Source organism: Acipenser ruthenus, chromosome 20, assembly GCF_902713425.1.
Source record: "Acipenser ruthenus chromosome 20, fAciRut3.2 maternal haplotype, whole genome shotgun sequence".
NCBI lineage: Eukaryota > Metazoa > Chordata > Actinopteri > Acipenseriformes > Acipenseridae > Acipenser > Acipenser ruthenus.
This window is the reverse complement of record NC_081208.1, coordinates 25,891,821-25,919,561: the sequence shown is the minus strand read 5'-3', so window position 1 is coordinate 25,919,561 and position 27,741 is coordinate 25,891,821. Positions and strand designations below refer to the sequence as shown.

Here is a 27,741-nt window from a genome sequence, read left to right as displayed (position 1 = left end):
TGGATTCTAGTCTGAAGCTCAGCTCTATATATCGTGCAGCTTTACCCATATCGGCACAAACTAACCCTTATGTAACATTTCCACCATCAGAATCAGGTCAATTTGTTCAGTGATTGATGCCTTTCAAACACCTACCCAAGATTACCTTTTCCTCCAGCTACAGTGTTGGTTTGCCCAGTGCTAATGCAAATTGACCTTTAAGTAAATTGATTACAGAAGAAGGCTAGCCAGCACAGTTGTGAAAGCATTGGAGACCACAAATGTCAGGTTGTACATCTCTCTATGCTGAGCTAGCCTCAGTGCTAAACTAGCCTAGATAATATGAGAAGTAGGAACACATTGCATTTTACAGACAGCTTCTATACTGACAGAACTAAAGCAAGAATTGATAATATACTATTGTCAAATCTTACGGCATATTCCAAAACTATCTTTATTGGTGAGATTCAATAAAAAATATATTTCTATTACACTTTTCTTTGGTGATATTTAATTACATTTTACAGAGTGGCTGTTTACAGTACATGTGTTTTTAATCAAGAGTTTGTGGAATGTTAACACAAGTTTTGCATTTCTGCTACCACAGGGATGTGTTCAGAGGATGTCCTCTTCTGACAGGACGTTTGATTGAATTATAATAATAACAATATAATATCTTTATTTTTATATAGCGCCTTTCGTAGTGGACCACTATCACAAAGCGCTTTACAGAGGTAGGCTGTGAACTGTGCATTATATGCAGAGTCACTTACAATAGGGCATTGATTTAACATCTCATCCACAGGATGGAGCAGAAGGAGGTTAAGTGACTTGCTCAGGGTCACACAGGGAGTCAGTCAGTGGCAGAGGTGGGATTTGAACCAGTGATATTCTGGTTACAAGTGCTGGACTGTAACCACTGGACCACACTGCCTCCTAATTGCACTTTAGAAATAGGAAAATAACATGCCTAATAAATCATGACTGTTTTTTGTTTTATTATTATTGCTGTCTATTGATTTCTCACTTAGTGGCTTGTTTTACTGTACATGTTTGTTTTAGCCTTTATTCACACTCATTCTAGTAACCTATAACAACCGATAAGATGCAGGTTACAAGCTAAATGAAGAACGGTTCAACAATCAGGTCAAATCATAGATCGAGTTTTAAGATTTGTAAGCCACAGGTTCCAAGTCTGATTACCCTTGACCTTGTAACAAGGTATGTATAGGTTTGTTATTATTTTTTAGCTCAAATACATTCTTGTTCTCGCTTTTTGCTCCCCCTTTCATCATTTTCATTCCCTCTGCTAGAAAAAAAGTCAAGGAAATTCATTACTGGTTCCTTGTTATTTTCTTATTTTGTAATACCAATTTGTGACCAACTGATTTCAAATGAGACTACCTCATAATGGCTACCAAGCTCTACCTATGATCAAGGGAAACTGACAAATCCTCCGATGGGATAAAGGTTCACGTTCATTTATAGTAAACTTTTTGATGGAACAGGAACCAGACAAGTGGTGCGGTTATAAAAGACTCTTGCCATGTTCCTCCTGTCGTCATGTTTTAATGGAACCAAGCTTTGTCAAAGTTTTCAGCATGAATCTTCTAAAATGGGGGTGAGCTTGAAGCCGATTGAATCTACCTTTAATGACAAATGCAATTTAATCAACTGCATAACAAATATAAAAACATGGAGATTATGTTTGAATTTGTCATAGTATGTGGTACCCAAAAGGCAGCCACAGTATTGTACTATTGTGAATATATTACTAATGTACCAGTATAGTCTTTTATTTGAAGGCATATTTATGTGGATTTACAGTAGGCAGAAGTACAAGTGAAATAGTAATTAAATAATATATTTATACTGTAAATACCATAAATACTAATTTACTGTAATTACCCATAAATATAAATCTTATCTGCAGAATATGAAAAACATATTTGATGCTAGATATCTCAACACTTTTTGTATAATAAAATGTATGTAGCATTCATAATGCTGAAATAAGCAGGGAAAGTAAAGGAAGGTTTATTGTTCTTTTACCAAATCCTCCTTCCTGCACGCCACGCTAACCTTGTTGATGGTGACCTTTTCCCAGCCATTTCAAGGTGCGTTGTGTCTAACCTGACAGAGGCATCAGTTAGCGAGACCTTTCCATTAGTCATAGTCTTCTGGTTCTCTCTACGGCCTCCAGAGTTAAACCCGCTGAGCCGCTGCCAGTGTGAGGCTCATTTGTGACAGATGCACTCCAGTGGTCCAGAGATTGAATCTCATCACAGCCTTTCTCCTAAATGCAACTGTTTCATCACTGTGCTAGATGGTGTGTACGTGCCTGTACAAAGGTAACACTTTAAATTAAGTGTCTGTAATTACTATGTATTTGCATAGTAGTTACTTAGTAAATACATATGTGCTTACACATAATTACAATGTTGTTATGCATAGTTCTTCCAATGTACTTGATGTATAAATCTTTTTGCACAATATAACTCTAACCCTAACCTTAACCCTTTGTGTACTTACATATATCGTGTAAAAAGATTTACACATTAAGTACATTGTACCTATGCATAATAACATTGTAATTATCTCTAAGTACACATGTTTTTTGTAAATATATAGTAAATAGAGACACTTAATGTAAGACTTTGCTGTAGGGGTCACATGCATCTGTCAAATAACATGGGGAGTTAGATGCACAGCCCAATAGCCCACAGTTGAGAAGAGACAGTTGGCTTCCATCATTTTTGCCCATCACTCAGCCAAATTAATTTTACTGACCCCTCGGCACTGCCAAAAATAACAGGAGCAGTCTGATAACACAATCACTGTAAACATCTGTTTCAGAAATACTGACAAGAACCGTGCTGATATGCACAGCTTTTCCTCCTGTTCATATTGATATGATAAAAAAAAACATGCAGGTAAGCTAGGATTATAGTTTTTTTTTTAAATGATTACACTTTTTTTATTGATATTAACCACAGACTCAATGAAATAGGAAACAGGAGGCTTTCATTTAACCAGGTTGTGTTTTAAAAGGCTAATCTGAAAGTTTAAATTTAGCTTTTTTTTAATATATCTGTCATGAAATGAACACAATATTCTTCCTTTAATGACCTTGGCTTATAGATTTGGCAGCAAAAGAGATTCCAGATATAACTGTCAATAGTTTTTTCATGCCAAAGACCCAGCACCAGCAGCATGGCTAGAATTCAGAACAAGACAAGGATTTTACCACTGAGCTTAAAGTGCACCTTGTATCCATTTTGCGTTTTAGAATCACATTGCACATATCTGGTTTCAGTCCTCACATCCTGGCTTTTAAACATTTGTTCTGTCTAAATACAGTTGGTACAACGGAGCGTAACCATTCACCTGTCCCCCTGCAACACTCTGCCAAATGTGGTATTTCTTACATCTTCAAGGGGTAGGATGGTGCACATTTGATAATAACAAAGGTTATTAGTAAGTAAGTAATGACTATAATTTACAGGTTTTCCGCAAAATCCCTAGTTTTTATCCCACTTAAGGAAAATGTATGCAGGAGGTTCTTGTTAAAATGAAGGACATAAAAACTAGGTGACAGTTTAACTCAAGTTCCCTTGTCACTGAAAACAATTAAAGACTTTGCAGGTGGTAGGACTGAAATGGCAGATGTCTAGCGAATTCTTGGAAGAAAAGCGATTTTCTTTGTAATTAGTGCAGGGCTTTCCTAATAGGAGCTATTAATTGCTACGGCAAGCAGCTGGGGGAATAGAGGGAGGGAGCTAGCAGGGATGGAACATTGCCCTTCACTGATATTATTGAAATACTATATTAGGTGAAACTTGTTCTGCAGGGGTGGTTAATTGTACACAGACTGGCCATAAAATTGTAGAAAGGCCTTCACAGACCACAATGCATTGCTCCCTATGCACTGTTCGATCAAGTGGAAAGCGGTGTGTCTTGTTCAGTGTTGAAGGTTCCTGTAATTTGGGCTACTGGATGTGTTTTGTCACAATACTCCTAACCCGCTCACAAAGGGGAGTTTTTCAAACACTGCTCTTCCAAGAATGCCTAGGAGGCTGTCTGGAAGGATGTGTTGAACAATGCAACCACTGCGTTGAGGGGAATCCATCTTTGTCTTATTGTTGTTGGGGGAAGTTCCTCTCTTGTGTTTCTTGAGTTGGACCAAAGCCTGTCAGATCTGTCCCTTATTCCAGAAAACGCATCGTTAGATTGTATAGAACTGTCCAGTGCTATAATGTTGTATTCGCTTATTGTTAGGCATGAAGGTTCTACATTTCCTTCACACATTACTTTTGTTAAGAAAATTTAGAAATAAACATACATTACCAGGATAAAAGGGGTTAATGGCTTCTGTTCTACAAACAGTTTCCCCCTAGGTGCTATTTTCCATAAGGCTGTCATCTGACAACCATTCTGTGCAGATTTTAAAATGTGGCTGCATACGCAAATGTCCATACTGGAGGAATTGTAAATCCCAACAGACAGGATAGTTATGACACAAGGAGTTTTATCAGGATAGGCTTAAAGAGATTACCCCTTGACTGCAAGCCCTCAATATTATACCTCTTAGTTCACTGTGCAAGAGGTGACACTTATGGTAGGATCAAAGCCAGCTAATCCAGTGGAAAAAGTCTCTTCTATTCTCTACAGCTAATACGACAAGGTCTCGCTTAATCCCATAATCAGTTTGTTTTTGGAATCCTTCCTGATGCAGAAGCATGGATTTATGTTTCATTTAAGACCTTATACCTCATTAATCAACACAAACAAAAGCATAATGTGAGCCATAGCTTCAGAAGTTGTTGGTTCATAAAATGTACTTTTAAAAATGAATTTTTAATCTTTATTTTTTTTTGTCTACCGTTTCCAAATGCTGTTGGTTAGGATCAGGGTCACTTTTCAAAGCGATAAATCCTTAGTTGATGATTTGAAGGCCATTTTAGTAATAGGGGTCCAAGGGACTTCAATTGTTAAATACTTTGACATTGAAACGTTGCGTCCAAGTAGCTAGAACAGTGATCATTTTAAAAACGTTATGGGCATAGGGAAGGGCATGTTGTTTTTTTCTTTGTTTTTCTGACCTTTTAAAATTCTAAATGTATGACTAATGTTTTCCTGTACTTCATCTGAAACTTTTTGCTGGGACTCATGCCTACAAGTCTGTATAGAAGACCCTGTCCACTTGTTTCTTTGTGTATTGAATGCGTTGAAAGAAGTCCTAAAGTGAAAAGTAAGAGCTCCACCCATTTTTCAAGCCCTAATTAGGTCTGTCCTTGAAGCCTCCACTGAAGGTTACACCAGAGCAATTACTTGGTGCAATTTTCAATAAAGACGAAGAATTTCAGACTGCACGCCTCAGCTAATTTTTGTGCTGGTGCAGGATATTCATGGAGATTTGTGTCATTGCAAATGCCAGAAGCAGGCCCTTAAAAATCCTTATAAATCTTGCAAACCAGCAGCTAGATTTAGCTGGCCACTCTGTGTGGTTTAAACTTGTTCAGTCTGCTGTCCTTAGAGGTTTAATTATTCATGCTGCAGCTAGAGAGGGGTTCAGTTTGCTAATTTGCCTCACAATGGATCTTCTAAATGGGCTCCTTAAGAAGTTTGCACCTTTTCCATGCCTTTGGGGAGCAGCGATAAGAGTGAAAGCTTTTACTTTTGGAGACCTCGAAGTCACCACTAATTAGAGCTGAACATATATTATTTGACACTCTTCTTTTAATTGTTTTGACAGTGCCCTCTATAGAAAAGATTTGAGAGAAACAGGAGTGAAAAGCACTTACATTGGCAAAACCATATGGAGCTAAGAAACTTTTCTTCCTATTGAGTTTCCTGTTTTAAATAAACTACAGATGCCTCCATAGCACTCTATAGTAAATAACATCTGCGTTCTATAGGTACAGTGCTCCCCATGCAAGATACCAGGTAACGTCAATGAGAAAATGTGGCGTATAAGGGTGGGGGGTATTTGAGAGGTAGCGCTGTATTTTTTCCACATAGATTTTTTTTTTTTCTGGATGTAGAAATGTCCTAGTAAAACCATGATAGAGGAATCAAAAACTCCTGTCATGATTTTGTACAAAGATAGAATTTAGAGGTTGGAATGACAATAAAAAATAGAGAACATTTGACATCAGAATGTCAGACAGTTTGAGTAGAAAACAAAATGTGACCACAGGCTGAGACTTTAATGTAGATGTAGGCATGTTTCACTGAAGCGGGCTCAGTGGCAAAGGGCACAATCTGCTCTAAACTCTACAAAGAAAGCATGTTGACTGATCTCTGACCCAGTGAATAGCTGCCCTTTAGAGTTTAAATGTGAGTTTAAATGCAGCCATAAATAATTTATCACCTGGTAAAGTTAAAGGAAACCTGTTTGCACTTGCTTCTCAATACAAAAGGTGTATGTCTTTAGTTAGAAAATTCTTGATGTGTTTTTACAATACCTTTTTTAATTTAACATTACCATAGAGGTGCATTCTAAAAATGTATTTTGTAACAGTTGTTTTTGTAAACCACAGATAAATCTTTTAATATCTTTGCAAATGTGGGTTGGTACATTTAAAAAAGAAAATAGACAAACGACCCCATCCTTGCAGACGCAGCAAGAGCTGGTGAAAGTCCCATTCATAGTTATGTGCATCTATTGCTTGCAAAATCACAGAGCTTTAAATGTTAGTACAAAAAAGGGTTGTTAAGGCAGATTCCAATAAACTGTGACTGGTTTATTTGTAAACATTTTAATCCCTTGCATCCCGAATACTCTGGATTACCAGCAGCAGAAGCTGTGAATTATATCAAATTTAACAACTCACAAGGCAATTTGCTGCTAACCTGCATATATACCAAGTGACAAAAGCCACTCATCTGCAATGATACTCAATCATGTGTACATCAGCCCCCATTGTTGTCAGGTGTGCAGTCCATGTGAACAGCTTAAGGCCGGTATCTCTGGTGAATATGTGACCTATATGTATTCATGGAAGAATTATATACTTGTGTGACCCGTATAGAAAAGCTACAGGGGACACTGCATACCTGATTCTCAGAGGCTATACATGTGTATTTATTAAATTGTGTAACAGTTCCTTAAGAGTTTCATGCCTTGACTGCAATTTTAATCTTATGATGTGCAAACAAATATGCCACTCGAGAGTGTTATTGATTTGAGTATTTCATCTGAGGTGGTTTTATAACATAGTACCGGTGGTACTAAAAAGGAACTTACCCTAGGATTGCATTTTAATTATGGTGCCGCAATCCTTTCTGTAGAAGCAACAACAGTGATAATGATAACAGGGGATGTTTGACATTTCATAAATCGTTATCCTTATCATAGTTTCTATTATTTAGTATTTTTAAAAAAATTTTAATAGCAGAGCACTAATTAAAATGTACTCCTGGGACTAGTGACAATTTGCTGTAGTATATACAGCTTGAGTTTAAATGGATCATCTTGAAATATGTATTCATTTTTTTTATTTCAAATAATCTGTTCTATTTTTAAACATAACAGCAACATACAGAAATATCTAACACAATTTTCCAAAGTCTTGTTTTTCTGTTGGTTTTATTTCTAATTGCCAATAGAGAGAGGGAGAGAGAGAGAGAGAGAGAGAGAGAGAGAGAGAGAGAGAGAGAGAGAGAGAGAGAGAGAGATTTTGAAAAAAGGTCACTTGATGTTGTGCTCAGATGAGCAGTCTGCTATCTGCCCTGGCAGATCTCATATGGGGCTGATAGCAGAGATCAGATGGTGCTTCAGGATGACCTTGAGCTGCTGAGTCGCCTTAATGTAAAATTGATTTCGTAGGGTAATTTGGGAGCTTGCATGTCGCGCCGCCAGACTACTGAGTGCCAGTCACATTTAAACCACACAAAAATGGAAATGTTTCTAAAAATGTGGAAAGCAAGATTATACAGTTCTTAAAGCAGGAATAAAGCTAAGAAAGAAAACAAAATCACTAGGTACTATAAGAGCCATGGTGTCTTGAGTCCAAATCAAATACAGCTGGTCTGTTTTACACAGACTAACACATTTTCCTAATAATGTAATTTTACAGTACAGTATTTTCCTTCTGTCGTGTTTCCTTCATTCTGTAATTTGTAACTATGTCTTCAAAATGACCGTTTCTATGCATTTACATTATTTCACAGGAAAAGCATAAATGACAACAGTGAATTAGCAGCACATTCACGTAACAGTGTTTGCTCGCACAAAAATGGACACTGAAGCACATAATGTATTATAGAGGTGCATTATTCAATATTGCCTTTGCATAAACTGTAACCTTGTTGTAACCTAATATAATTTTAACCTCTGCAGTATAATTGGGCTAATTTGAATGTCTTAAAGAAGAAAACACAGTTGTCTGTTTTGTTTCCCAAACTGTATCAGAGATTGATGTCATTTCCAACTCCAACTGTCACAGTAGATTATTATTATTTTTATTTTTTTATTTAAAACATTGTAGTGGCGGTAAAAATCCAAGCATACAACTTTCATCTTCCAAAACACAGCTGTTTTATTATTATTATTTGTTTCTTAGCAGACTCCCTTATCCAGGGCTACTTACAATTGTTACAAGATATCACATTATTTTTACACACAATTACATTATTATTTACACATTATTTTTACATACAATTACCCATTTATACAGTTAGGTTTTTACTGGAGCAATCTAGGTAAAGTACCTTGCTCAAGGGTACAGCAGCAGTGTCCCCGATCTGGGATTGAACCCACGACCCTCCAAAGTTACAACATTCATGCAGATACGACAGTAGTCCCGTTCGGATCTAGTCCCCAGGGTGCTTTTCCCACGTGGCAAGGTCAGCACAGGGGCAGAGTGGAGAAGCACAGCAACAACAAATCCTGCCGCCAGCCTCCGTTACAATATTTAACCTGGAAAAGTAGTTCCTAAGTAGTACCAAATGATTGATTTACAATTTATGTTTCCAAATGATTACTCAGTAACTTCTTAGTAAGATGCACCTTGTAACTGAAAGCATAAGGGCCTCGAAGATCAGAGTTGAGGTAAACTGCAATAAAAGTAGTCGGAAAGGGCCATCCTAGCTGCAAGTAAAAATCGGGCAATGCATCCGCTGGTGTTTGACAGCTGTGTCAGCGTTGTGTCAAGTTTGTACACCATTGTAAATATTTCATATGAAGCTCTTCTCAGCTGCAACGAGTTTATGAACCAAGATTTATGGGCTTTTACAACTGCTTGCCACTTAGTATTGGATGCATCTGACCTATTAATGGATGAGATCATAAATTACTCAAGTTAGCTGAAGGAAAACCATTTTTTCATCAGCCATTGAATATAATGAAAGCCCTTTGTTATCTTTGAGAAGTGCACACTGTAATTATACACTGGTCTTTGAAAGAAAAGTATTTTTTTGAGCAATTGTGGGACGCCTAATGCATGAGGCTTAGTTAGGATTCAAGACAAACGTGTGTATATATATATATATATATATATATATATATATATATAGTATAGCCTCTCACTGTGAAATTCTAGACTGACTAAACTCTCCATGTCTTGGCTCTTTATCAATATGTTGATAGTATCAGAATCTGTTTTTATAGTCTGTCTGTCTGTCTCTCAGTCTGGCTGTATCTCTCTAGAGAACAGATTGTTCAATTGCGATTGAAGACATTCTTTAGCACAAAGTAATGAGAGCATCCAGATCTAGAGGTACAGTATACTAAGAGCTCTGCCTCTCTGTCTCTTTATCATACTTACATACATGGTATATGTTGGATGTAGGTCAAGGCGATTCATTTTTTCATGATACTGATAGCTCTAATTTTGTATTTACAACTGTCGCAGGAGATTTATGTTTGGTCTAAAATTAATATCACATATCATTTATAATTAAAAATAAAGAATAATGTGTCATGATTAAATAATTGGATTATGTTTTTTTTTCTATTAGCAAGTAAAGCTTGGCCATAAAAGAGTGATCAAACAATTGAAGTTTGTGTTCTGCACATTGATGAGCACAAGATCCTTTAATATCCTTAGCTGATTACAATTCCCAACAAGAATGAGCAGCTATTATAATTGCAGATCATGCATTTGCTGCTGTACAATGATTATTATGCAGCATTGTTAGAACAGAAACTAGAAGCAGGCCAGTAGCCCGACATATTGAAAGGGGTTCATAAAAAGAGGAATCCTCATGGCACAGCAGGAGGACATTGTTATATTATTGCTACTTTCTACTTGGACCTTACAGTGCTCCCAAAATAAGTAGACATGACATCCCATAATCTGAGAAACTGCTGACATGCTGAATGTTCCACAATTTCCTAGCAACCACAGCACATATGCCACTTGCACATGCATTTTTGTAGCGCTGTATCTGTTTGAAACTTTTGAATCACCACCAGGAAAAAAATAATGTACTGTATTTGTTTATTGTCATTTCCAGTCATACACTTACCATGTCCCTTTGTAAAATACTGCAGTTCAACCAATACTGGTTGAAACTAATTTAGCAAATTATAAGACAACCTTTTTAAAAAAATAACTAAAAGGGATTAGTTTAAATACCCATTGAGTTTGCTTCAGCCTGCTGAACATACCCTTGTACAGTAGTAATGCCATGTTTATCTTATTTTGTCTTATTACTCTCTCTATCTCTAATCAATGCTTAGTTGCAGTAATTACATTGAGGAACTTCCTGACAATTAGGGTGCTTTTGGAGAATGATCAATACTCGCTCCTCACTTACTGTGGCTATAGTGCATTTTATAAAAAATAAATATAACAAAATACATTCTCCTGTGCACTGATGCATGGGTATTGTGCTTGTCTCATACACTGTCCATCATCATTCAAAGAACCAAACCTTGTCATAGATTCTCTGACTTCAAAAGAAGAGCTATTTCCTCAATAAAGAGCTGACTGTCTTTGTTTATCTGGACCTGTACAATTCTCAGTGGCATTGAATGAACAAGTTTTTGATGAAAGCAGAAAAGCTGTCAGACTGCACTTGGTTAAATAATCTCTGCAGCTTCTGTCTTCCACAACTCACTCTTCTTGGCCAGCTCTTCTCTTAGGAAATCTCTGCTGTACAGCTGCCCATTTCCAGTCTCATTTTATCTGGTCACCACCTTAAATAATTCCCTTTCACTTATTTTTCCAATAATGGCAAAATGAAAAGCTTCACTTTGATAGAAGAATCTAGCACAGGACTTAAATTTCCAGTCCATAGTAATAAAGATGTATTACATTTAATTACATTTATTTCACTCTTTTATAAACATTTTACAGCTGATGCATTAATCATGTTCTTCATAAATGTCTTAGAGTGTAGGCAGGACAGTATTATTAAATTCTATATGTACAAAGGTATTTTAATAGACAATTACTTGTAAACTGATTGCCATTTCAGGTGACTAGGTTTTCTTATACCCAGTACTGCAAGTTGTTTATGTGCTTCAGAGCGAAGAGGCTTAGAGGACAGAGGTAAAAGAGAAGATAAAGAAAGCAATGGAGACGATTCTTGATGCACTTTTGGAACATAGCATGTTCAGCTCTGTAACAGAGTGTTTATCCTGAGTTTCTACTTGCATGCTAGAAGATTTTCTCAAAGGGTTGATGGAAACAATTGGGTTTCAAATTGTCAATTCAACCCCCCCACAAAATCAACACTATGTGTATTAATGCAGGTGATTGTTTTTGGTACTGTATGCGGGCAACGCGAAGTTTAGGGATCTGTTATCATGTGCAATCTATAAACAAGTATACATTATTATTAAAAATATGAACATTGAGTTATAGTGCACTTCTGCAAATGTGTTGCTGTAACATGTTATAAAAAGGTTTGATATTATACCACATATATAGCAATAGATCCCTAAGTGTTATTGGTACAATATTATGTAACGCAGTAAAAACCTGGCCTGTCACATGATAGGTTAGAATGAGGTGGTCTTATAGAAGCTTATGCCACAAATAATAAGCAGAAAATGGATCGTGTGGATGTTGATTGGCATTTTCTGTGGCACTATCACATTACTTTATAGATGTAAATCAGAAGTGAACGGTGATTCATACTGTAAAGGATTAGGTGTTGTTTTCTTTTGTTACCAATGTTTTGTTTCTACTGGTGATACACTAGCAGATGTTCAGTGCTTCCTGGTCTGTGTCAAGAGAAGCCAGCAGCAGATTCAGCACATGCACAATTAGCAAGGCTAATTAAAATTTTTTTAAATGAAGAAAACCCTCTAAAGAGGATAACCACAGCGTTTAGAATGTAGGGCCCTATGAAATCCGTGTTATTATTTTGAATTTTCAGATTTATTTTTTCCTGATTTCTGATTTTTCAGTTTTAAAAATCTGTAATTTGTTAGTTAGTTCATTTTTTTTATAACCACAAGTGTTTGATACATTGACAGCAATGATGAAGCTATAAAACATTACAGTACTATCTGCTCAGAATAACTTATAGGTAGTCGTTTTCCCCCAAGTGATAATGGTAGCTAGCAAGTGAAGTGGCACTAGAGGCAGAGCTTGTTTACAGTTAAAATCACAGTCGTGTATGGTGGCTGAGAGGTGCAAAAATAGTTTTTTCATGCATTCCCATGACATGTGTTTCTTGAAGCCTCTTGTCATACAAACACCATGCTATTTCAATGTAATTTTTAAAATATATACATATATATATTGTTTGTTTAAACTGATTTTGTGGTAATATCCTCAGGTGACTGATTCCGTTTTTTCTCTCTGAATTCCGCGATTCCGTCCGTGTTCTCTGCAACGCCAATTTCATGGGGCCCTGAGAATGGATTCAGCACTGCAGATATTTGTACTTTATTCAAAATTATGTGGCGAGGATAAAGAATAGCAAGGATAATTTTGCTTTTAAATTCCAAAGCCATGGACATAATAAGATTGTGTTGCAGAAGGACATTTGATACCCACACTCAGGGTAATGATGGTTTATAGGGCATCAGTTCCCATTGAGATATCAAGAAGAGTGTCTACTGATGAATTAACAGCCGGGCTAATAGTGTTTCATGCCACTTCTTGTAGAGTAAATAATAATAGCCTGTTGGAGGAAACTGGCAGAAAGTCTAATGCTGAGTGGTTCTTAGACATTTTAGCAAAGACATGAGTGACATATACTGGAGTTTAATGCCAAGAGTGGAAAAAGAAAAAGAAATTAGTGCACTTTACATTGAAAATGTGTGACATGTAATATATGTGAGCTGCAATGTACATTGAATAGAAAATATATATATATATATATATATATATATATATATATATATATATATATATATATACAGTATATGTATATATATATATATATATATATAGAGAGAGAGAGAGAGAGAGAGAGAGAGAGAGATTAGATAGATAGATAGATAGATAGATAGATAGATAGATAGATAGATAGATAGATAGATAGATCGATAGATCGATAGATAGATAGATAGATAGATAGATCTAATCCCCAAGGTGCTTTTTCCGCATGGCAAGGTCAACAAAGTAACACTTTGTTTCTTGCAAATGACATGTTATAAAACACAGTTTTGCAAAAGTGTGTTAATAATATGAATAATCTTATAATAGTCTATGTGCATTAGACTTTTATAGAACAAATTTAAACTAAGGTGTTACCACAATCTTAATAGACTATTTGTCATGTCATATGGGATGTGCCAGAAATAGCTAATTCGTTTCCCTTATCACTAATTTCATAACATCGACGCCATCGAATGGCACAGTGCAGGCATTACAAGATAAGTAGACAAAAGCCACACAGCACACAGGTCCACCCCTGTGAGGACACGCAGCTGACTTGACCAGAACAGAGTGTCTCAAGGTCACTGGCTGTCTTGAATAGTGTGCTCCAGAGTTCACTAAAAGACATATGTATTGACTGTTTCTGATGTGGCAGAAGAGGAAGCTCAATATTTAACTGCTCAGTGTGTTAGCTGACATTTCTTCTTACTAGGAATTCCTCCCTAAAGATTACTTCACAGCATAAAATATGCTCAAGTATATCTGACATCTAAATTGGTATACCGTAACATCTAGCCTGCACGGCACTGCTCCCGACAAATAAAGGTTAGTATCTAAAGTGAAAAGGTTGTTAAGGTTAACATATCCCAATATTTGGAGGGAATGATTAATGGCTACAATGGTCAACAATGCCATCTTTGAAGGCAAAAGCATCTTAATGTCACAATTGATAAAAGTGCAAAAACCTCAGTACAGTACAAAATTGCTAAGAGGACAAATTGAAAAGATCGGTTTCTGGCCACCAGTTACCTTGCTATGCAGAACACTGGAATGAGGTGTTCAAGAGCTGGGGTTTTAATGACATGCCACTAGTAAACTAACTGAAACAAAAAAATCCCTACCACTGCAATTTGGAAAAACTTTATGCTAAAGATAAACCATTTGAACTCTTCAATGCAAGTCCATATTATTTTAAGCTGTCTATCTTGTCTTGAAGTAAGTTGCTTTAATGGTAGTAATAGTTTTATGTGTGAAGCCTGTTAGCACAGTATTGATGGTTCTTTGTTAGAACAAGAATCTGTTGTCAGTGATAGCATCGTGATGGAGACATCAAACTTAAAAATGTGAGAGAGTAAAATATCAAGAAAGTGTGCCTGCAAAATAATTGAATATAAACATGAATATAAAGAACTATGCCTGTGTTAACTGGTAAATACAGTACACTTTTAAAATATGTTAAACAGTTATCAATTATTTATTCTATCAATATTATGCACTTTAGATTTGTTATGATGGGTGTCAAAATGTATTTTTAAAACTTACTCACTGAACTACATCTGAGGGGAAAAAAAACAATAAAAATAGGCCATTGACTGCTGACAAATAAACACATAAAAAAATAAAACAGCAGGGCCCATCAGTTGTCTCCCAGTTAACTCAGCCGGATGTTCAAGACAGAGAAGAAATTGCCAGAAGGTTACAAAACTAAGAAGCAGCAGGCACTTATTGAAGATGAAATGCATTAAGCTGAGCACTCCCAATTTGAAAACATTAGCATAAATTTTACATAAAGTCTTAGTAAACCTTCAAACGGCAGTGCTTTGAGCCATCCCTTCCTCAAGGATTACCATAATTTCGTTACATAAGCACTGCTTACTGTAGAAAAAGACTTTCTTTTGAATGTAATATGTGAAAAATCCCTCCTAGGCACCACAGACTGAATTCTATGAAATTTAAAACGTCTTTAGTAGAAATACAGATTTTTCTCCTGAGGCTCAATGTGTTGTATCAATGTGTTACATTTTTTTTTATTCCAACATGTTTGAAAATTCCCACAGATACTGTACGGGTGCTCTGAATTTTTATGGGTGGATCTGGTTTTGCAAGCTGATTTGTTTTCTCCCTTTCAAGTCTATTTTTTCAGGGGCTCACAAAATACTTTAATTTTGCTGGGGTTTTGCTACTTAATGAGATCATTTTCAGTGTGTGCATTTGTTAGAAATGACTGAAAGTGGCGAATCCTGGTGTATAATTACCAGGTTTTATGGTTTTTTCCATGCTTTCACCGCAAAAAATCACCAAAACACTAGCGATTAGTATAGCATTAAAAGTCTTTATTGATAATTGAGTCATTTTTTGAAGTGGTCACAAACCATATTTCAAATTGAAAGGCATGCTGTTTAAGACCTAAATGTGATTGCTAAAGCACTTAGCAAGCCAGTTCTTGTTTGCCCCTTGTGAAAGTACTGTGCTTTTCTTTTAACACCCCAGAAAGAGTGGGGACACTGCGCCATTAAAACTGCACCTAGAGCTGGGTTTGTTTATTTACTTCTGTGTTTGTAGTTTTGTGTTTGTTTGTTTAAGTAGTGGAGGCACTGGTTCTTTCAAAAATAGAATAAATCCACTTAGTATAAAACAATGACAGAAAAATGTAACACGTTTTGTTTCAGAGCAAAACAAATAAACTTTAGAAACAATTATGGATAAAAATCTGCATTTACACAGAAGTATGAAAACTTGTTTATTAAAGAATATCACATCATAATCAGGGTTTGGGGCCATGCAGATTCACTAGGGATTCCAGAAAGTATGCACAGCATCTGAAAATTATCACTAAGGTTGTGTGGGGGGAAAAAACACACATATATATACTGGTGAATAAACACCTAGGATTGTATGGCAGTGACAAACCGCTGGGAGATGGGTAATATAGACGTAGAAAAAGACTTCTTCTTCTTCTTCTTCTTCTTCTTCTTCTTCTTCTTCTTCTTCTTATTATTATTATTATTATTATTATTATTATTACGTAATTTTGGTAACATGTTCGTTTTAAAATCAATAATGCATCTACAAATGTGTTATATTGGATGTTATAAGCAATATTTGATGGTAATAATAGTAATAAAAGGCTAAATCAGTAGTGTAAGAAAAGCATGTACCTAAGGTGCTTCATTACGTGACACAAAGCTTAGTTAATTATTAAAAACATTAATAACGTTAAAATGGTATTTTAATAAAGGTAATCCTTGTAAATAATTATTAGTGTTTCATGAAAGGATCCTATAACAGCTTATGCATTTAACTATCTAACGCGTCTAAACTTATTTCATATGTGACATATGTGATTATGTACTTTCAATACAGTGTCTGTATGTTGGCTTGATGATACTAAAACAGCCGCATTTAAAACCGATTCCTCCTGGTTTTGTCATCTTACCGTGCACCTTCACATACACCCTCCAGCAAACGCTGTCTTTGTGGAAAACTAATTCCAACAGAACAATGAATAATGAAGCTAAACAAGCCCTATCTTAGGAGGCCTGCAATGTATCAGCTGATCTTTTTGTTTGGACAGGGCAACAGCAGCAAGGTGTCATATTCTAGATGCCACCACAAGGCTGTATTCCACAAAGTGATGCCAATTTCAGAAAAAAGGCTGAGCCATTGACACATCTTTGCCGACCTGATTTTCATTGGTTAACTGTGTTGGCAGTCTTCAGCCAATGCTTGACTGCGCAGTCCTCTGAGTTGATAGAGATAATAGGTCTTCCTCAGTTGGCCTTTGTTCCTGCGCAAAAGAGATTATAAGAGAAATCTGCCCAGTGCAGGGGTGTGCTGTACAGTCATTGTGCTTGACAATAGGATATCTGGTCTAAAAGGAATAAGAGGGATATCAGTGAGCATGTGGGGATGAAATCCATTCCTACCAGGATTTCATTATTATTATTATTATTATTATTATTATTATTATTATTATTATTATTATTATTATTATTCACTTAATCTAAGTTTATAAAGCTCAGGTAATATTATCCTTTACTCCAGGTGAGAAGGTGGTAGCTGCTGTAGTATTTTGATTGCATTGTTATAATAAAAACACTTATGATCACAAACCACTCAATTTTCCCAGGGTCTGAAAATAAAAGAATAGAAGGGAAAATACACGCTAACAGAAAAGCTTTATCTTCAGCAGTAGTCAACTAAAAGCAGAATCCAAGTTTGAACTTTTCAAGCTTTTTAAATCTCTTGCAGGGGCACAGATATCCCCAATGAAAATGTTTACTAGGAATATTAATAATAGAACACGTTACAGTAGACCAGTTTACGGCAGGAGTTTGCATTAGCGAGTCATGCCTTGGAGGACAGCAAAATTGTCAATTAGGATTAAAAGATTAACAGCAATTATGATCAGCCGGAATATTTGATTAGATGTATTATGTCAGTAATTCTAGAGCTGGTAAGGCATGAAAGCTGGAGAATCACATTTGCATTTTAACTGTTTTTCATGTTAATGTTTTTGATGTGACTTGGGTCTTTTGTTTCCTGTCTTTTACACAAAGAAGTGCAATTCTAGGAGTATACTGTGGATGAGGGGGATTTTTAAAACATTAAACATTTGCAGTTTTGTTCATAAAAGAGCTGCCTTTGTATTTCTTTGGCAGGGTGACAGGCTGATAATACAATGCAACCAGAATTTACATCAGTGATGCTAAGAGCTATAAAATGCAATGAATTTGCATATTTCTAAAAGCTTCTATAGTATTTACTCCATAATCTACTGTACATTAAACAAATTCTGTACTGTAGAATACTTTGATATTTGAGGTTTACAAATCAATTTATATATTACCTTTGTAACAGAAGTGCCACTCTCAACACCAACTGTAATTCAAAATCACAATGTCTGTTTTCATTTTCAAGCAGAAGGTGATAAACTCCCAATCTCATTAGAAAAAAAGATATTAAATGTTGGTTGTACTCTTTTAACTATATGGCAATGGAATGTTAGCTGCCAATCAGAAATTCCTAAGCCATTTTATAATAATATTTATTGTATGAGGTACAATGTAGCCTACATACTATGATCATAGATACTGTGCTGCTGTTGTTTTTTAGTACTTATCAAGTTTAATGTATTGAACATGCTCTAAAGTGCTCTGTCAAAAAAAATGTTTGGATCCAAGCAAGTCAACAAATAAGCAAACATATTTTTAAATGTGTCTGGTAGCAAACGTTAATCCATATTACCTTTTACAAAAAATGCATACACTTTTATTTTTCATTCAGACATTTACCTAAACCTAATACAGCCATTTGGTAATAACTAGCCAGTCTACTTATGATATATAAAAAGCTATTACATTTGATCTGGCACATTAAATTATATCCAGAAATGTATCTAGCTCTAGGGTGCAGCAAAAGAATCTGGGAGAGAGGGGGTGGGGGGAGAGACATGTCTGCAGAAACTTGAATCAAGACCTATCAGATAGGCCATTAGGAAATGATGAGCTTGAGAATGATGTGTTAAAAATAATACTGTGTCACAATAGGAATACTCAAGTGCTGAGGACTTGGATTTAAAACCATTTTTGTTGATTTCAGACTACCGTTTGTACACTGGACAACCTATAATGAAGAGAGTTCATGTCCTAAAAACATTAAATGAATAAATGAAAACTCTAAAACCTCTCCCTCTCGCTCCTTCCCTCTTTTTCTCTTTTTTGTACCTTTTCTATGGCTAAGAAGTGAGCTCGAACCAGAGCGGTCCGGTCAATGAGTACCCCAACTACAGGGAGGGCGGCAGCGACGCCAGCCTGCTGGTGTCGCCCCTGGTGGTTGCGGGCATCGTCATCGGCCTGGTGCTCTTCCTGTCTTGCGTCACCATCATCATTGGCAGCCTACGCAAAGATAGCCAGCTTCACAACCCCCACCTGCGCACAGAGGCCAACTACGGTGAGCTTACCAGAGTACAGAACAGTCACAACACCATGATGTTATTTTTTCTACTGTATACCATTATATACTATAGTAAACTGTTCAATGGATATTACTAATAGAGAATGCAAGGTGTCTAGTTAATGTAGGTGTTGAAGACTGATAAAACTGTGTAAAACAGCTAAAAGAATGTCCAAAAACCAGTACAGTTAACATATATTGTTATTACTAACCAGAAAATTTAATTGCATTTGAACCAACTTAAAGAGTAATCCGCTGCACAAAAAAAAGTATCTTCTCACACTAAAGAATACACATTTAACATGCAGAACAGTTTAGAGAATTCCCAGAAAACCTTTGCTTCCAAGCACTTAAGATATGGACAAAACAGCCACAAGGGTGTCTTAAACTAGACAGGTTGCCTTTATTTTCATCATAAAGTCAGGCAACAAATTCGGCTTGTGTGCCTCTCATTGATCTGATAGCTGTTAAAGCTTTGCGCAGTGTGTGCGTGGCTGTAAACTTGAAGCTCAGTGTCATTAAGCTGTGCTGTCAGGCTATTACATTTGATCTGGCACATTAAATTATAGCCATAAATTTATCAAGCTCTAGGGTGCAGCAACAGAAGCTGGGAGAGGGGGGGAGTAGGGGGAGAGACATGTCTGCAGAGCCTCCAAAGAAACCCCCTTCATTCTAATTGCAGTGTAAGGAGATGAGCCAAACCCTTGGAATACAAATGTTGTGATAGCTGTCACATCTCAGTCAGGGGATTGTCTCGCCAAGTTAAAATATTATACAAAATTAAAAAAAAGCATTCCAAGCAGCCAAGATGTGCAGCCAAAATTGTGTTGCACAGAAGACCATTAGCCAGAATGACTCAGTTTAATTCAATTTAAAGCTGGAAATCCTTCCTTACCTTGCATAATGAGGCCACCAATCAGTAATGCTGCTTCAATGCGCCACAGCACCACGTCTCCCTCAGTGCATCAGTCAGTGCCAGGTCATGTGCCGCAAGGTCACCCAGCTCAATGACAGCTGCTGGTAAACTGCAGTCAATTGGTGCCAGCAGCAACAAAGTCATGTGAAGCTATGGCCAAAAGTTTTGCATCACCCTTAGAGTGAACTAATTCCTGCTGAATAATGTTATGTTAACATATTGCTATACACATACCACTTTGTAATTTTCTGTATACTTAACGAAAAACTGACAAAAATGGAAAAATGTGAAATTTTGAAATCTAACATGAAGTATTGTACTAATATTTTAGCTTTCGGTATAGACTTTTTGCGATATCATTGTGTTTCTTTGATTACATGATGTTAAATACAATATCTAAATTATGTTCACATAGTTTTTTGGTTTTTTTTAAACTATGTCTCAATGGGCAGTCAGAACAACATTGATTGGACTTTAGAAATCTACAATGTGTTTAGAAGACATACAAGCTGTATGTGTTTGTGAAAAGTGATATATTGTTACAGGAGAACAATATTATAAAATCAAATTAACTTTATACAGCATGCTTTTAGTCTAGTAAGCATCCAGAAATGGTGCCTAATATCCGTAAGGCTTTGTTCTATTTTAGCAGACAAGATTAGTCAGATATCATGCAGTTATTAAATGCAAACACTGTGGGGTAGATGTACTAAGATGGGCCAGTCGCAGTGCAAACTATGTACTATGTACTAACTATGTACTAATTACTAAGAAAAAATATGTTAATGAAGAGAGCCGCAATACACTAATTTAAATATTATTTGTGTCATCTTAGCGAGATCTTGAGTGAGAGTTATATGACATTTTTTCAAATAAAATAGCGGCAGTTGAGTTTGCTGCAGTAGAGGGTACCCAAAGGATACTGTGTATACATGCAAGGGTGCAAAAATCAAAATAACATTGTTTTTGTTAAATGTAAACATCATCTGTACAATGCATTCTGTTCCGTATTCATTTTACCTATTTTAATACTGTTATATATATAAAAAATGAAAGGCAGTTTAATCCCATCAGATTCCATAGTGGGGCCCCAACCTTCACCCCCAAAATGCTTTTCATAATCATACAGTAGCCCCTCGCTAAACCGGACATGTTTGTCCAACATAAGGAGGTGTCGGGTTTAAAAACAATACAATAAAATCGCACACACATACATTTACAGTTCTCGATGTATTTAAAATCTAAATCATTGCACTGAGATAACACTAATGTGTTTTGGGTAGGCTACACATTACATTATGTAAAAATATAAATCTGTACAGTAGGTCTATACAGTGTACAGTACAGTAGTAAAATCAAATGAATACCTAGTGCACTTTCTTTTTACTTTAGCCTACCAGTAACACAAAATAAATCACGTTGCAGCATTGTACACATTGGTGTACAATGTGAATAAAAGATTATTTTAAATTGAAACTAAATGATTTTAGGGTTTTTTATTTTATTTTAATTATTATTATTTTTAACTTGGTCTAGTAGACTAGACAATTAACACACAATAGATCATGGTCCTATACAGATGCTCAGAATGAGCTGGAGGGGTTAGTGGCACATGTGTGCCATCTATTGCTCCCAACACGCTGGAGAAACCAGAAATGTCATAGAAATTTGTTTTCAAGTCTTGTAAGTTCACCCTGACTTTAGTGAAAATTACGTACTTGGGTGTTTGTTTCAAAAATACATTGAGCACAACTGGCAACACACGATAAAAAGCGGACTGGGAAATGCCAGCAACAATTGTGACTGTTTAAAACGTGTTTTCAAAGGTTCTTAACAAATTGATGCAATTGTAAGTGTCACAATTGCCTGCAGCTTTAGTATATCTCATTACAATATTTTTGATCCCTCATTTGCACTCTCATCTCCACCCTGTTTTTGCTCATTTCTGCAGGAATGCCCAGAATTACATATTCATTTAAGGCTAAAGCGCAAACAAGAACTGCGGCTGCAAAGCATTCATTAAAATGATGCTAACAACGTTGCGTTTGTTTAGTGCATTTCAAGCTACACTTCCGACTGGTTTGCATGTGGTTTGCAACGATTGCGAAAGATTTACCCCTGTATCTTCTATGAAAGCTGTTGCAGCAGCAGTGGTTGTGTAAGTCGCACACCTCCCTTTACCTTGTTAAGTGTCTGCTTGTTCTATAGCTCCTGATGGCTTTTCCTACGCAAGCTCTATCGGGGAGCTGAGGTCGGCCTGCATTGAGGAATTCCCACCAGCCTTCGATTTCGACTCCTACGTGGAGACGTTGTCCCAAGTCAACATGATGTACCCTGACTCTCCACCCCAGTGAGTAACCCTACTCAAGGATCCTTACTCTACAATTGTCTTCATCCCAGATAGGAAGTGCTAAAAAGAAATGTTCTTGCCATAAAATCTTACACACAGTTATTATACAGGTTGTGCATTACCGGTTGTGGTCTGGTATCAAGGGAATTATTGCATTGCTAACAGTTCCCTGTCCTGAATAGAAATTACACAGAACGTTGCATGCTTTTCATTAGATGTATTTGGGTAAGGGGTCATACAAGGAATATACAGCTTTCAATTACTTGAGTCAGGGAGAAAAGTGGCCCAAAAATCTAGGAAACATCAACTACATACAGTAACTAGAAATCTCGTTATTGTGAACCCCTTCCTTGAGCTTACTGTTTTCTGTGAACAGTGGATATCCAGAAGTGCTGGAGAAGGTGTTTTGATGGATATAAATCCATTCAGCCATTAATATTCCCATAATTGGTGCACAGAGGTAGGCAGAGAACAGCGGTGATGAATGCGTCATTTAAGTTCAACCGAATCATGCTCAGATGGCCACGGAAGAAACATGAAGTCTCTGTAATGTTCCTCAAACTATTCACGCACAATTTCATCATGGTAGATGGTTGCATTTTCATCTTGAAAGTAGCCATCGCCATCAGGGTATTGTTAGGTGGATCTAATCAAGGGACCCGGGTTTACCAGGAGAACTTGTCCCACACCATGAAGGGCGATGCCAAATCCAATCAAGTAGACATGCCCTAATAAAGTGGCCAGCTAATGGAAGTCAGTAAGGTTTTTTTTAAAGGCTGTAAAGCACACAATCCAGTCCTTTTTGCAGCAGAGGTGATTTCCTTTCTCCTTTCTTCCATTATCAGTGATTATGTAGCGTGTTTCCTCTGGGCTCACAGGCAGCTCTTGTGTACGAAGGGCTGACCCCAATCTGAAGAAGTCTGTTTGCAAACACTTATTATCACTGAGATTGGAACCAGAAATTACCAGATTGGACAGGCTGATGCAATGATTCATAGTGACCTCTCCATGGCATTGTATGAATCTATCTTCCACTGATAATGAAGCTGGTGCATTGTAGAATGGCTAGTGGATTGGCAGTAGAGGGATGTAGGGATTATACTGCATTATTTTGATAAATATTCCAATAATAGGGTAGTCAGACTCACAAAGTGGTGCCTCTGCTAAAAAAAAATGAAGAAAAAAAAATGAAGAAAGTAGATTATAATCTTTTGAGGAAGAGTACAAAGTTAAATGCATTAGCCTGTACAATAAAATAGCCCCAACATAAACCTTGTTAAAAATCAATTCAATTCTCCTGTAAGGTCGCTAAACTTTGAATACAGATGGATACTCTGTTGACATTTGTTTGCTATGGAACACACTCCACCAACAACCAAAAAAACTGTTGAAATTCAAACTGGGTACTTCAGAACACTTTGGATTGAATATTCTACCATTTGCATATGTATATGCAAATCAGTTTTTGATATAATTACCAACTTTCTGATACAAAGAAATTCCAGATTGCTGTATCATATCAACATCAGAGTCTACTATTTGTAATATATATAAGGTGCAGAGGGTGTTGCAAGGGCGGTACTTCAAATGAAGTAGGGCAGCAGTGTGCTTTAGAACATGTTAAATAGCTGATTTTAATTTAAACACACTCTTTCCAACTGTGCACAAATACAGACCTGGGCTTGTACTGAAATTTTTTTATTCTGTTCACTAAACAAGAGTGTCAGTAAGGAGTATCAGGGAGATTAAGTGCTGAGTTTAATTAATTCTGTCATAGGCACTTCAGATTAATTGTTCAAACACTCTGTTTGTTTTTATAGGTCGAAGTTGTGAGAAAATAATTAGCGGTTGAGAAACAGACTCTGGTTTAACTCTTTCTGGCCGCTAAAGTAATATTTTGCATTTACCATTTCTAGGTATTGATAAGCTTGATAAGTTTAGACCTACAGGCCTTGCACTTATATACAAAAAAAGAAAGAAAATCATAAATATAAGGCTCACTGGGGAAGCTTTTAAAATTATTTTCTTCTTCAAGTAGAAGTGATTAGCTGTAGATCTAGTGAACCACTTTATGAAAATATTCAGGATACAAATGCCCACTGTTCAAGGACACCTCTGGAAACGTGACGTGACCCCAATCCTGTGTTGTTTTTGTTTTCATGAGACCTTAGACCGCTGTAACAGCCTGCTACTTTCCTATTAAAGTGAGATCTTCAGGGGCTCAGAATCACACACACAGAAATAATTTGGTCAGCAACAGATTTAAATGAAATAACAAAACAACCTTCTTAGAGAGTAAAGGTTGCATGTCATTTTACACACACCCTGAATCGCTTGATTAGCCACGGTTAAACTGCAGCTGTTCTGGTTGTCATTAGCAACAAATCACACCCATGGATGGTATTGTTGATTTACTTCGAAGTCGCCATGCCTAATGTAAGTGTACCTACATTTTTATATGCATTCGAATAAGGTTAAGAAGAGATTTAATTGATTAATCTACTACAAAATTGGCACAATTGACCAGAATCTTAGAATAATTCTCAGATAAAATTGTTCTCCCCATTTTACAGCCAATTAACTGTTCAGTTCCTTTGCATGATACTGCCTAACTTTATTCACCAGTAGTTCATGAAAAAAAAAAAAAAAAACTCAGTATTAACCATTACAGTATATGCTGGGACATTGGCCACCGTTACCAGGTAACATTTACCCCCAACACACTAACCCTCTTCTTGTATTCCTACTCTCATAACCAGAGTCCCTACTGCTGTGTTTGAACTCTTCAGTCACAACTGGTCTGATAGCATGTGAAGAGTGGCATTTCTTACTGTCTGTGCTTCATTCCTACAGAGCCTGACCTCCCTTTGTAGGGTTTATTTTTTTCCAAGAATCTCTTGCTGTGAGCTGCTTGAGGCAGTGATGGCCCAGAATGGATTGCATGAGACCTTAGCTGCCGGCTCGCTGTTTTCTAACCTTAATAGGCAAGTCAGCACTGCTCCTCAAACCTCAGCCCTGTCACTCTGCGAAACAAGCAGGCCCCACAGGAAACAAGATGAGGGATTGGATAATGTATTGTTGGTCAGTCTGGAGAGACAAATAGAGTACAGTATGAAGCATCTTGACTAGCTTGACAAGTGGAGTGGACAGGTGTCTGTGATAGAACTGGGGTGAGTCACAGTTGATTTATATCTTTAATTCAGGTCAAGTTAAACGACTTACAACCATCATACATGCAATTGGTTAATTTTCTATCATGTGGCCACAATTTGTTATATTTGTACAATAAAAAAATGTTTGTGTAGGTTATAGGCATTGCTATACTAGGGTTTTGATTTCAGTATGAATTCAGAGACTCCCAATTTTAGGTTGATTTGACCAGTGTTGCTGCATTACCAAGTACAGTCCTCGTGTACAGTACACGGTGGGTTGATGTACAGTTTTGGTCAGCTTGTCCTGAAGTTGCCTTAAATGCATAACATTTGCTTTCATAAAATGGCCCTCCAGAAGAATTAATGGCAGCCTAATGAAGCCGACATCTGCTCCAGCATCTGTCATGTTGATTTTATGTGAGGGCTGGAGATTATTGACAAGTATGAACATAAATGAGACAGAACGGTGCCCGTCCGCCCTTCATGGCTTGTTTCACAGAGTCACAATATTATTTACATTGATATGACAGTTCCATTACGATGCCGGACCCTTTCACACAGCCGTGAAGAGAGCTTCTAAAGAGGGTGAAATTGCTTTCCCCAGCGCCCTGGCTGCACATCTGAAAAAAGCACTCCTTGTCATATTTATAAGAAAATTATGAGGAATATGCATTATTACTCCAAGTCCTAAGGGCTGTTAGTTCCACTGAAAACTCTGTAACTCTGTTTTTGGAGACACCCAGCTGCTCTATTTAAATTTAGACAGACAGCTATTTTGGGCAAAATGGGTCTGATCAGATTAAGTTGTATTTTGCTCTAGGAAGCGCATTCTTATCCTTTTTAGATTTACAAATGTTTTAGTATTATGCCGAATGCAAACCAGACAGTGCCAGCACATGGTCAACTGTTGTAATGACTGCAAGGATGTTGAAGAGAATGTTACATCCAAATATTGGGAAAATACTCTATCTGGCTAATAACCAAGGCTTTAAAAAATAAATGCTTACTGACCTCTCATTAGTATTAAGCTTTCTTGCAAGTTGCTTGTCATTTTCAGTCGCTGGCTCTAACTTGCAACCACACTGTAGACTCCCTGTGCAACAAGAAGTAATACCCCACCTGAAACATGATACTCATTGCTGTACTTTAGGTGGTCAGGAGAGATATTAAAATTGCTGCAAAAGGAGTGAATCTACAGTGTGGTGGCAGGAGAATGGGATCTAGCCAAATCAAAGTGAAAATAAAGCTTACCTACAGAAAATGATGAGACACTCAAGAAAGCTGTTATGCTAAGGAGAGACAATAAGAGGGTTTCTTTAGTAGCCTAAACTTTAAGTTATTATATATATATATACCTTGATGCACTGAATCCCAAGAAAAGCATACAATTAACATATGTTTATAAAATTGTATTAAAGCACAAAATACTATACTTTAGTTAAGAAGATACATTTGACCTAATTTCTTTGGCACAGCTCAGCATTTACAAAATACAAAAATTCCCAACCTAAATACGTAGAAGACCACTGCCTCTGGCCATATCAATGTCACAGATAACACACTAGAGTCATAGCAGCTGGTACACATCTATATTTTATAATTCTCTCAATAAAGTACTCATTACAGGTGTCTTGTACATAATAAGCCATTTCAATGCAACATTATTTGTTTATTTTTTAAATAAATTTAGTCATCGCCAATTATTTTATCCCGGTTTACACCCCAAATTAGCATGCCCAATTATTATCTGTATCCTCGGCTCACTGTTCACAACCCCCCGCCGACTCAGGAAATGGAGGCTGGGACACGCATCCTCTGAAAGGTGCTCCAGCCAAGCCGTCATTTTTCGCATGGCAGATCCACAGCAATGCCACCAGACCTATAGTGCCGGAAGACAACACAGATCTGGCGGCTCCACTGCAGAGCCACAGACGCCTTATCGGCCACAGGGGTCACTGATGCGTGGTGAGCCATGGATTCCCCTGCCGACCTAAGCCCTCCCTACCCGGGCAGCGCTCAGCCAATTGTGCGCCGCCCCCTAGGAGCTCCCAGTCACGGTTGGCTGTGACATAGCCTGGATTCGAAGGATAAAGGCTAAATGCT

At 36.9% G+C, this 27,741-nt stretch overlaps 1 protein-coding gene across 2 annotated transcripts in view; it reads left to right on the top strand.

The window, feature by feature from the left end:
• Positions 1–27,741, top strand: part of LOC117425340 (protein BEAN1) — a 41,259-nt gene that overhangs the window by 4,411 nt on the left and 9,107 nt on the right. Inside the window, exons 4-5 of one of the 2 annotated variants that reach the window (XM_034042198.3) lie at positions 19,008–19,217; positions 22,345–22,486. In XM_034042198.3, coding sequence (XP_033898089.1) covers positions 19,008–19,217; positions 22,345–22,486 — 352 coding nt within the window. The remainder of the gene's footprint in view (positions 1–19,007; positions 19,218–22,344; positions 22,487–27,741) is intronic. The other variant, XM_058993762.1, reaches the window with a different exon arrangement.